Source organism: Hypanus sabinus, chromosome 30 (assembly GCF_030144855.1).
Source record: "Hypanus sabinus isolate sHypSab1 chromosome 30, sHypSab1.hap1, whole genome shotgun sequence".
NCBI classification, from domain to species: domain Eukaryota; kingdom Metazoa; phylum Chordata; class Chondrichthyes; order Myliobatiformes; family Dasyatidae; genus Hypanus; species Hypanus sabinus.
In genome coordinates, this window is record NC_082735.1 from 21,684,101 (window position 1) to 21,696,609 (window position 12,509).

Here is a 12,509-nt window from a genome sequence, read left to right on the forward strand (position 1 = left end):
GGATAACTTTACTCAACTTCACCTGCCCACCACTGAAATGTTCCCACAACTAATGGGCCCACTTTCAAGGCTCTTCGTCTCATGTTCTGGATATTTATTGCTTATTGTTTTATTATTATTATTCCTTTTTATTGTATTTGTTGTCCTCTGCACACTGGTTGAACACCCTCGTTGGGTGGTCTTTCATTGATTCTGTTATGGTTATTTTTCTATAGATTTACTGAGTATGCCCACAAGAAAATGAATCTCAGAGTTGTATATGGAGACATAGAAGTACTTCAATAATAAAACTTACTTTGAACATTGAACTCTGAAGCTTGGGTGGCTGGGAAACCAGAACATGCAGAGGGAAAACAAGCATTCACAGGGCATGGAACCATGGAAACTCCACACAGACAGCCCAAGACACCAAGTTCAAACTGAGGACACTCAGAGCTGAGAGAAAATAGTTCTACTGATGATGCCCTGTTAAGCGTATTAACGGGAACCAATCAATGTTTAAAGTGAATGATCTGAAAAAGCAATTTCGGCAATGCGTGGAATCCTACTGAGGTAAAATATTTTTCTGTTGGTAGTTGTGGCATAGAATTTCTGCCAGCTAACAATGGGTAGCAGAAATTGACTGGCCCAGAGAAAATAAGGAAAATTTGGAATGCAATTTACAACAAATGAATATCTTATCTCCATGATCTTTCCACTGGCTTTTAAACAAGGCAGGAAGCAAGAACTGCCCATTAAAATGGCTACACCCCAAATGAATTCTTCAACAGGGTGAGTTTCCACTGGTTACACCTAGTTGCAGCCTTCAAGGAGGCACTTAAAATTGAATTAATTTATCAAACCACAAACACATTTTTAAAGATTTTGCACTTTAAACGTAACTAGTGGACAGAACAGCCAAGTGCACACTCGGTGGCTTTTCAACAGTATGGTACTTTTCAACCATTTTTAGAGATCAGTAGCAGACTCACCGGTTCCAGTTAAGACCCTTATTTTAGGTGCCCCGTTCATTTTTAGCAGGACTGATGAAGCTGCATCCGGTTACTACACTTAAATACATCATGGATTTTGTGATTGCAAGACAACAAAATGAATAATGTTCCATCATGCTGCATGGTTTGTGAAAGGTTTTGAGCTTGTGATTATGAAGGTACATTTGGCTGGAAATTAAAATTATCACTGCAGGAGATCAATTGCTTTGAGAGAAATTGCCATCCAGTCAGAAGATTATGGCCAATATCATCCTACACAAGTGCTGTATAAGGAGATATTATAACGGAGATATTTTCTAATGGAGCATTTCTAAGAAAGAAAGGTGTAGAGATGCAGATAGAGAGAGTTAGAGAGGTAGATTGGTGGGTGAATTTAGGAAGGGGTTTTGAGTTTAACTATAGCCATCAGTTAAACCAGAGTGCTAATAATAGGGTTCTTTGGAACTTTATAAACAAAAGACTGAATATCCATGCTCAAGTGCGTGAGTTCAGAATAATTGACAAAGCATGCAATATTTACATTTGTAATTAATTGTGAACAAGGCAGTAACAGGAATTAACTCAGCAAAGACAGTTGAGTCTAGATAATAACTTATCCTCGAAAACACTCCTTGAATGTTTAAAAGCTTAATGTATCTGGTATCACGGAATTGTCTATGAATAACTACATCTGTCTAAAAACCTACAGGATACTTTGGGGGCCACAGGCTTTAAACTGAGTTCTGCAGCAGCAATCCACAATCAATTATTCTTGGGAATATGACCACTCATACTGCTGGTATATTTTAAAGATTTTCCATCTACATCTGTTCCCACAACTTCACTCATACCATCAAAATCTCAGGCTATTTTAAGTCCAGAAATAGTCTGCTATTTTTGTGCCTGCAGTACAGTGTTGTGTTTCTATACATTTAAGCAACATTGAAACTTCAGGGAGGTGGACTCAATATGATATGGGAACCTATTAATCTGGAAAAAAAAGAATTAATATCTATAAGTGTTGAAGACTGTATCCTTATGAATATTCAGTTTTCTTGACATGGGATGCAATGAACTCTTCATGAAAAACTGTACATTTTCCTATATATATAATAAAATTGAGAAAGCCAAGGAAGGCAAAGAAGTATTTGAAACATATTCCAAAAGCTCAATAATTGTATCTACCGCAGAAATTATATCTCCTATTCAACAGAAATTTCTCTGGTGCACTTAGTAAACCTACCTTTTGTTTTCGAGTTCTCAGGAACAAATCCTCCTTCATTCAATGTCATGGATTAAACTGAGACTTCAGAAAGTTGTTCTGTATGTGGAATGGCCTTCCCCTTTCCAGCTTTTAGGTTTTGTAACTCTAAAACAGACACAAACACACACACACACACACACACATATAATATATATATACATACACACACACGCAGGATACAATATAATATAATATTGTTTTACCTTCATTCCTGACTGTAACTCAATTGTGTCTCTGGCTGTTGTTTACATTGATAAAGTGATTTCAACTGCTCCATTAACTGTGAGCTGTGCTTCAGTTAGGAGTCAACTTTGAATGCTTTCTTGTAAAATTCCACAAACTAAATTATCTCTCAGTGCATCATTAAGCTCATAGCAGAAATGACAATGCTCAGACAATCTCCTCAATTCAGCCATGTAAGCTGAAAAGGAATCACTTTCCTTTTGATTCTGCTTATGAAACCTGAAGTGTTCTGCATTCAACAATGGTTTTTGTTCAAAATGCTCCTGCATTACTTTCATGATATCAGCAAAGCTCACCCTGGCTGGTTTGGTTAAAGCAGTCAAACTTCTAAGCAAACTATATGTGTTTCCACCCAATGCACTCAGCAAAACTGGTACTCACTTTTCGTTGGCAATTTGCTTCAAACTGTTGCTCAATTCACTCAGTATACATTAACCAGTTATCTCTTGTGCGATCAAATGTGTCTATCTTTCCGATATCACCAGTGTCTCATTTTTTAAAAATTTATTATTATTATCACCTGATACTCATTGTTCATGAACCTGTGAATATCTGCCTTTTTTAACTCAGATTTCTTGCTACTCCTCTGAAGAAGAAAAACAAACATGCACTTTTTTTAAACCCAAGTAATTCTCTCTCCCATTTATGCAATGACAGACCTAGGCAAGAATGGCTAGGTCCCAAGTGCTGGAGTATTCGAGACTAGAAGACACAATCCAAGATTGAAATGAGGACAGGGTTCTAAACTAGACATAAGATGAGAATCCATAGTAGAACTGATGATTAATCCTCTTTAAATATTAAAATCTTGGTGCCAAAACATGGACGGGCCTGCTAATGGGGCCATGGCAGCTATCCATATTCGAGAGTTAGAGCATCTAAACCCAGGAGCTGGTGGGGTCCAGTGCGTATATAGGTAGTTAGTCATCTCAGGTTCATTTTGAAACTTCCTCGTTGCCACGATTATGTATTGTAACTCCAAAAACTAATTGAAATAAAATCACAAGATCCTGGTACACTTGTGCGTACGCCTCATTTTTCCTTTAAGTGAAGCACACACTTATGGCGTGATGCAGACTGACCTGCTGATTATGAGACTTATACTAACAGATGCCTTCTTTTGCTATTGTGTCATCTAGCTGGAATACTGGAACTCTAGTCCTGAGAAAAGTAGACAGCAATGTTGTTAATAGAGGTCATTTCCTTCCTGTCGTTGGGAGCAGTCGGCTTTGCCAGACTATACGTCCGTACTGAACTACATGTCCCTCCTAACACAGTATTAATTTTGATCCAGCAGTACACATCAGCAATGACGCTGAGGAGGTTTCCCTTTAAATACTTCAACTCTGAAGAACTTTGTTAGTGGAGCATTTCATCTCTGAAGGACGAGTGTCAAGTTACAGAGTTTCACGCGTGTGTGTGTGTGTGTTTCTCTCTGTCTCTCTCTCTCAAAATTTACTGTTGGTAAGTCATTCAATTCCCCTCCCTAGAAAATTAGTGAGAGATGGCATGTTCAACAAAAGAGAGCACTTATAGTTTAATTAAGAGGAGAATTCTCAAAAGGAGAAAGATGCTATCGTATATATTCACAGAATTTAAGTTTCAATTAATTTCTTTCTTTTCAATGCTGGTTTTCCATTGTACAGCAAATACGTAAAAGGCGAATGCCATGATAGTTATTTATATCTATGTGACAGGAAGAGATAAAATAGAAACTCCATGGCTGTACTTTCTCAGTTGTTTTGCATGTTGAGGTGTTTTTGCAGATTATTTGCCGTCACTGAAATTGTTAGGCTTTTATTTTAGTTTCTGTGATTCAATGTAAGAAACTGGTGCTCTTAGCCCCTCAGACCAGTGCAAGAGTCTCAAGGTGTCTCAGATGTGTCTGTACTTGCTAGCTTTCTTGATGAACTGACACTTTTTTTGTGCGTTTGTGTACTTTAGATTAACAAAAACTTCTGGGCTGTAACAAGAGAGTGGCAGATACTTGTTAAATATTTTGAGCATAAGTTCGTAGGAAGTTAGCGGGACTTGCTGGAAGTTTCCGAGAAATGGTTTACAGGGACAGATGGGATTCCCTGAGAGATGATGGTTTCTGTCTCTTTCTCAGCAAAGGATAACACAGATCTTGTGCCTGTGCCTTGTGACAATTACCAACAGTAAGAGACAGGGAAACCAATAGATTATAATTAACAGATATTGCAATAGTCCAACTGCAGATATGATCAGTTAGTATCTTATCGACTGTTATAGCAAAATAAATGTCATATATTGAATTTCTATATTCATCCATATATCCTGCTGCGAAGACTTCCCATCTCTGCAAGTAATAATATTTGACATATTACAGTTGCCTTTTTTTTCTTGCTGAAAGCAACTCCATTTACACAGGTATACGAAGGCATTAACTTTTCAGCTCTGAACTGGGGTATCAGAGGGGGACCTGAGTTGATATGGGTCCAGCTCAGCAGCGTTTGTATTGAAAGTCACGAATCAATCTCCAGCCATTCCATAAAGTCAGCTCATTCGCTTGGAGATCCAGCCATCACACATGATGGAATATCTGAGTAGTTGTGGAGTAGAGGGGGTTACTGAGAATCATCAATTGTTAAGGAACCGTTAGCATCTCATAGATCTTCACGCATTTTGTGAGAAAATGGCATAGTTCCAAGATTAGGTCTTGGAATTCAACAGAAGAAGATCCATCCATAGGAAGATATTAGAGGAAAAACTCACTCAGAAGTAAATCTCCTAGTTTCAATGAGACTTTTATGAAGCAGACTCTTTTCACCTGGAACACCATTCAGGCACATTGTTATGTTAGAGTTATCCTCAAGCCTTCATGTCTCAACAGTTCAGAGTTTCCACCAGGCAAGCTATACAGTTCGTATTGCAATGTTATTGTGCCGTGGGATATATCACATTGGCATCTCCAACTGTCTTTTTATCATCACGCCTGATAAACCCCTCCTCTGTTACCTTCTGTAAACAGCAGTTCAGTACCTAACAGTAATAGAAGAGCCAGACTCAGACACAAGAACTGTGGTTATCCTATCAATTATATGCTTTCGAAGATGCTCTCTGTTTCAGAAATATGTGGATAAATTAGATAAGCTGTTCCCTTTAGATAAAATGAACGATAAGAGGAAATTGGACTGAAGTGTTTGAAAAGTTAAATCGTTTTGAGGGAATAAATAATAAGCAATTGATGTCGGTGATTACAATTACTGGGTTTATCTAAATACAAAAGGAATCAAAGATAATATGAAGAAAATTTTTTAAAATCTTCCATGTTGCTAAGATCTGCAGTTAACGGCCTGTAAATGTGTGGAATTAAATTCAGAAATATCTTTCTAATGAGAATTGTAAAGGTAACTGACTTGGAAAGAACAGCGGGGCTTTGGGGAAAGACCAGGTATCTGGATTATACCTGGATCTGGATTCCAAGAGCTGACAAAATCATAGTAAGCTGCCTGGCCTTCTTCTCTATGTCACACTCTGTAATTTTACAATGACATCCAAATTCAATTGCAGTGCTGCCAGATCACCTGCTTGTCGATTATACAGTTGCACTGTTTATAATCAGGAAGATATGGAACTTCAGTGCACTACCTCCTCCTCAGAAAAAAATATACTAATGCTTTACAGATCCTCAGAAACGGCATCCAGTTGACTGAAAAGAGCCCCAGGAGATGGAGATAGTTAGGGAATGGAGTAGACCTTTTGCTTAAAAATTCCACCGCGCTACCTGCAAGGAGTTTGTACCTTCTCCATGTGACCACGTGGGTTTCCTCTGGGTGCTCCAGTTTTCTCCCACATACTGGTTGGAAGGTTAATTGGTCATTGTAAATTGTCCAGTGATTAGGCAAAGGTTAAACTACGGGATTGCTGGGTGACAGGGCTCAAAGGGCTGGAAGGGCCGAATGCACGCTGTATCTCAAGAAATACATACATAAATAAAATTGTGGGAAATACAAAGAAAGGCAGCAGAGACTAAAGTGTGATTCAAGTGCAGGTGGCCAGCAAATTTTTCTCCAATTATTCATGATAGTTTTTTAAGTTCCGCTTAAAATAAATTCAAAGATCGGTACCACAAATGTTTGATTCATATTTTATAGCACAACGGAGGTAATCAAATTTCATCGCCTAACCTATCATTTTTCAAGAGGTAAAACAAGCAGTTATTTTTTATTCCCATACCCAAGTGGTGCTCATTGGTTTTGGCTACCTGGCCATGAGAAAAGCTTGCAAATCAGAATGGTGCGCACAGGAGTCACTACCCTGAAGCCATTACAAAATGAGCCCCTCTCGATTGTTTGGCTGTACATGCCATCTCAGTGCATTCGATTTTAAAGCTGTAACTAAGTATATAATTACATCAGAGTCACAACTAGTATGGCTAATCCAGTAACTGCTGCAATTTGATTTTCTCATTGGGATGTTATAAGACATAGGTGCAGAATTAGGCCATTCAGCACAACAAGTCTGCTCCTCCATTCCATTAAGGCTGATCCCAGATCCCACTCAACCCCAAGATGTCATGTCTGTACAAAGTTTACCGGGGTCTCATTTGACCTGTAGACTTCCTGATGTCATATCGTTTTCTTCTTGGTGCAAAACTGAAATAAAAATGTGAACCATCAATATTAAAAGTGACAAGTAATCTGAATTCATGCACAATAAAGTATTTTAACAGTAATTATCATTCACACAAATGGCCTGCAGAATGTGAAAGCTTTTGTTGATTCATTAACAAAGTCTTGATTTCTAGATAATAAATTTTGTAGGTCATAGAAACTCCCAAGGTCACAGGATCAGGCAGCATGGCAAAAGATCATTTGTCCAAGCTAATTCCATTGAAACAGTCAGGCACCAATTTACATTCATTTCATGTTATTCTTCCCAAATTCCACCACCCACCTACACAGTTGGGGTAATTTACAGCGGCAAATTAACCTACCAACCCACACATCTTTGGAAATGGGATGGAACCGGAGCACCCAGGGGAAGTTGTATAGTCACAGAGAGGACAAGAAAACTCCCTGCAGACAGCACCAGAAGTCAGGTTCAATCCGGGTCACTGATGTGAGGACCAAATTCAATCCTGACCTCTGTTCTGTCTGCGTAGGGTTACTGATGCCAGAATATTGTGTAGCTCAATGATTCAATATTGTAAGAGTATTACATTCCTTTAGCTGACCCCATAAAAAAAAACTGAGAAGGAATCCATGAACATGAAATTCTCCTCCTAAAATCTCCTAAATTGGAAATCTTCTAATGAGCTATATTTAAAAATATACGGACGGTCCTGCAGCAAGGAGCAGAATCCCTCGTTGTACATGTCATATACTGTATTTGAAATTAATTCTACTTCAGTGTAGAGTCACCAAAATTATAGAACTGAAATTATTACCTCAGAAGGATGCTTAATGTTATCTTGGTTTGCGTTCTTCCAAATTTGGCAGGTTAAGAGGCAATCCAGTCAAAATCAGAACTCAATGGCTTTGAAGCGAAATCAGGATGAGTAGTGGAAATCTAAAACTCTAGCCTACGAGTATTTTAGGAACTGAATCATTTAAAAGATTTTTGACCATTGTTCTTGATGCAAAGGCAATAACAGTTTTGAACTAAACGGGCACAAGGCTTTCTTTGTCGAATTTATTGCAGCTGGACTGCTCCAGAGTTTCAAATGAAATAATATAATCTACACTTGGACTCTAGATTTAGTAACCAGTAACCAAATGCTTTTAGGGTCTCGGTGGCAAAATGGAACATTCGATGAAATGAAAGCTTAGTTAGCACATTAAGTCAGTGTCCCTGCTTTACAATAAAACATTAAAATTTACCCCTGTGAGTTATAGAGAAATAAATAAACACAGAAATAAACCCTTCAGTCCACTAAATCATGGGCCATAATAGAATATATAGGTACCAACCAGAGGTACTTACATATTCTAATCCCATTTACCAGCATGTTCTGGTAGTTAAACCTAATGTTAAAACATAAGTAGTAACAAGCAAATCGTACTCAAAACCCAGCAAACTTCTGGTCTGAAAGTCTGAAATGTCATTGTACCAGCAAAGAATAACTGTCTTTTGATTGACAGACAGGAAACCTGGGAAGATGGGAGACTGGAGTTTCTTGGAAAAACTCCTCGATGAAGTACAGGAACATTCGACTGTGATCGGCAAAATCTGGCTCACTGTACTCTTCATCTTTCGGATTCTCATTCTGGGCACGGCTGCAGAGTATGTCTGGGGCGATGAGCAGTCAGATTTTAATTGCAACACAGCGCAGCCAGGCTGTGAGAATGTCTGCTATGACAAGGCTTTTCCAATCTCTCACGTCCGCTACTGGGTGTTGCAGATCCTCTTTGTGTCAACGCCGACACTTATCTACCTAGGCCATGTGTTGCACATTTCGCGGAAAGAGGAGAAGCTCAAGCAGAAAGAAGAAGCACTGCGGTCCCAACCAAGCAAAGACAGCCAAACTGACCTCATTGTCAAAGAGATTGAAAGAAAGAAGCAGAAGTACGGTATTGACGAGTCAGGAAAAATCAAAATTAAAGGAGCACTAATGTGCACCTACACATTAAGTATTGTCTCCAAAATGATATTTGAACTGAGTTTTTGCTTTGGGCAGTGGTACTTATATGGCTTTGTAATGCCTGCAATTTATGTCTGTGTTCGACAACCCTGCCCACATAAAGTGGATTGTTTCATCTCTCGTCCTACAGAGAAGTCCATTTTCATTTTGTTTATGTTTGCAGTATCAGTGATGTCACTCCTGCTAAACCTTCTGGAAATACTCCAGCTCATTGGCAAGTGTATTATCAGAAATGTTCAGACCAACTCCTATAAACAGATCTACCTAAAACCTTCCGACTTCCCAGGGGGTGCCTATATGGAAAAGGAATCAATGCCTGTGGACTACATGTACACAGCTGTAGAAGGGAATCATGGGCACTACCAGAGCTGCAATAAGTCCTCCTCTGAGCAGAACTGGACAAACTACACTACAGAACAAAGACTGGCAGACCAGAAGTTCAATAGCATGCCATATAACCTCTTGAGGAAGATCCCTGACAAAGCAGACCAAACCACAATTCAAACACCCAGGCCCGTTAGTCCGGCCAGCAGCCAAAGCAGTAGGAGACGGCAAGATGATGTTACAATCTGATTTGAGCTGAACGCTAATTATAGCGTCATTAATATTTCAGAATGGTGGTGTTTTGTGCAGTCTTTTTAGAGGGTTTTCAGTCATCTAGGGGCAAAAATGTGTAAGAAAGCCTGCATCTAATGTGATCTAATGTACGGAATCATTTAAGTGCAGTGTTATGATGACATGACCGCGCTAAGTTGAAGATAAGCATGTGTTTTTTAATTAGAACACTGAATGAAGTTATCACTATACTTTGTAATTTATTTCCCACTTACTGTACCTAGGAGAAGTTCTAAGGAGAAGCAGTGTTCTGGGACTAATTGCGAGAGCAATGATTTTTGATCACTCTGTGTTATACAGCCCATCCTTTGGGTTTTATTTAATTATATTTGGAACCAATAGCATTCCTGTAACATATGCCAGCAATCCTAAAGAAAGATTTGGTCAAGGAACAGTGACGGTTTATTTTTTTTTTCCGCTCTTTGGCACTCATTTTGGAAATATTTTTCTCATCCTTCTGCTTGGGTACCTCTGTTGTGACATTTCCCAATTGAGATTCTAGAGTGTGTGAGGCACAACTGTTGACAAGCCTTCATTAACGCTGGTTTGAAACCAACTACTGGAAGGCTTACAAGAATACATTTAGGTGAGTTGCTCCTCAAGTTCAATCTGATATCAACGTTCTCCTTCGCATTTTGACACTCTTAAAGGATCAACAAGTAAGTGTACTTCAATCAAATCTGGGAATACCTTAGCATCCAACTAACAATAATCATGCAACAATAAACAACATAATGACATAAATACACCAAACCTGGTACGAATAGATTTATTTATTAGCTATGATAAACCAAAAAATATCCCGTTGTTAGCAACAGATTATGACAGGTAGTCTCACACACAGTCTGTCGAGTGACAGGCAAAATTCTATCTAATGACTGTAAGTGAGTGCATCTTCTAATTCCTCACATTCCTAATTGAGGAAATCTGCAATATAACTAAAATCTAAATGGAATTGGCAATGAATATCGCAATGAATATTTTCTCTATTGCATGCTTTAGAAACTTTGAGGAATTGTGTAAGCTTTTGGAACATGTACTTAACACTTCTTTAAAGTCATGCAATGAACGCGTTCGAGCTCTCCACAATCACACATATTTTTTTGGCGTTCATGGGAGATCCATGCCCCAGCAGGCTCCAAACTTGTGCAAGCTTATGAGGAGAATTGATGATCAAGAAGCCATTCTGCTTAAAGCATTTTTTTAATTACTGATTGGATTCATTGTATTGTGTAGTAATTGATTAATTTGTAGTAAGGAGAGATATCTTAAAGTAGTGTACATACAATTTATTTGTTGTGATCTTTACACTCTCAATAAGTAATAAATGAGTTGTACTGAGGAAAAAAAATAGAAGATAATGACTCTTCATTTAAAAGAAACTGGGACTTTGGTGAAAAAAATGGATTTATAAACTAATTCAAAATACAACAAAAAACTTTCTCTTGTCTCAGATCTTCAAACCCTCTGCCTCAGTCACGTGTGTTATTCATCATTTATGAGCATGCTTACTGTTCATAAGCCCCCAACTTTTGTCTTTCCCTCAATTCCAAACACGTTTACTTACTGCTTTGTGCAATGTGCCGTTGAAATCAAATTCTTCATTTTTTAAATCATAATGTGCAGTTAATTTATCGTTTCTCAAACTGGATATGTACTGTAACATTGGTCATCCATGGGCATTTCTGTAAGTACCTGACGATTTAAAATTTCGTAACATAAAAGCTGTGATCCTAAATAATACTCAACAGAACTGAGAGGGGAAATGTTAGCACTGCAGCCCATTTTAAAGGAAAATTATTAATTTTATTTACAGACTCGTTCATTGTCCAGTTTGTATTAAGGCCTAAGGTGGGGCCTACAATCAAAATGCATTACAAAATACAACATAAACAGCACATTTCCAGCATTTTTTTCCTGTCAGCTAACAACACCATAATCAGCAAAAGAACGAGAACAAAACTGACAGAGATACGAGATTTGAGCTTAAGTGTGAAACCCGGTCTTGCACATATCAGCTGGAAATTAAAATGGCAGTGGGTGCCATTTGACTTTCATGATCTGAGTTGATACCTCTCAATTAAGATTTTTACTTCAAACTCTGGGCACAATTGCAGCCATTTCACTAAACTGTGGAAAGTAGGGACATGATTTGATTACATTCTGCATTAGTTAATATGTTTTGTATTATCTGATAATGTTAAATTCTCAATGTCTTTTGAACTGCTGATCAAAATAAAACTTAAGAAACAAGACAAAACATGTTATTTTGTGGAATCTATTTTATTATTTCATGCAACCAGTACTTTAAACACCTCTCTTCCCAGCTGGCCTGCTAATTGGCAATCAGTTCCTTTGGAAGAGTGTCTGAGATTGCCAGTGTCAGTGGTGCTCTCGACTGTTAATATATTAACCCCTCTGACATAGAAGCTTTCATTCAGAGAAACACCAAAAGAACGGTTGTTTCTTTCACTGACTGCAAGGATCAGTTAAATGAGTTAATTAAAGTCTCAGATTACCATCTGAAATAATTATTTATTTACTTATTGAGCGCTGCATCATCCAGCAACCCCGAATAACCACAATATAGTCCTAACCTAATTATGGATCAGATTAAAATGACCAATTAACTTAGCAGGTACACCTTTGAACTGTGGGGAGAAACCACAGCACCCAGGGAAAACCCATGCATTCCACGGGGAGGATGTAAACTCCTTACAGAGGACACTGAGATTGAACTCAGAACTCCAAAGCCCCAAGATGAAATAGCGTCGCGCTAACTGCCACACTACAGTGGCACCCCGTGTGA

The 12,509-nt window shown here is 38.3% G+C and overlaps 1 protein-coding gene across 1 annotated transcript; it reads left to right on the top strand.

Annotated features, from left to right (window-relative positions):
- The first annotated feature begins 3,680 nt into the window (after positions 1-3,680).
- LOC132383432 (gap junction alpha-4 protein-like) lies at positions 3,681-11,979 on the top strand. Its single transcript, XM_059954383.1, has 2 exons — positions 3,681-3,942; positions 8,586-11,979. Exon 2 carries the CDS (start codon positions 8,603-8,605, stop codon positions 9,656-9,658), a length of 1,056 nt encoding a protein of 351 aa, XP_059810366.1. The 5' UTR covers positions 3,681-3,942; positions 8,586-8,602; the 3' UTR covers positions 9,659-11,979.
- Positions 11,980-12,509: the final 530 nt, after the last annotated feature.

Bases quoted from the DNA above. Each gene is read 5' to 3' on its own strand.
- LOC132383432 (XM_059954383.1), top strand. From the start codon at position 8,603: ATGGGAGACTGGAGTTTCTTGGAAAAACTCCTCGATGAAGTACAGGAA.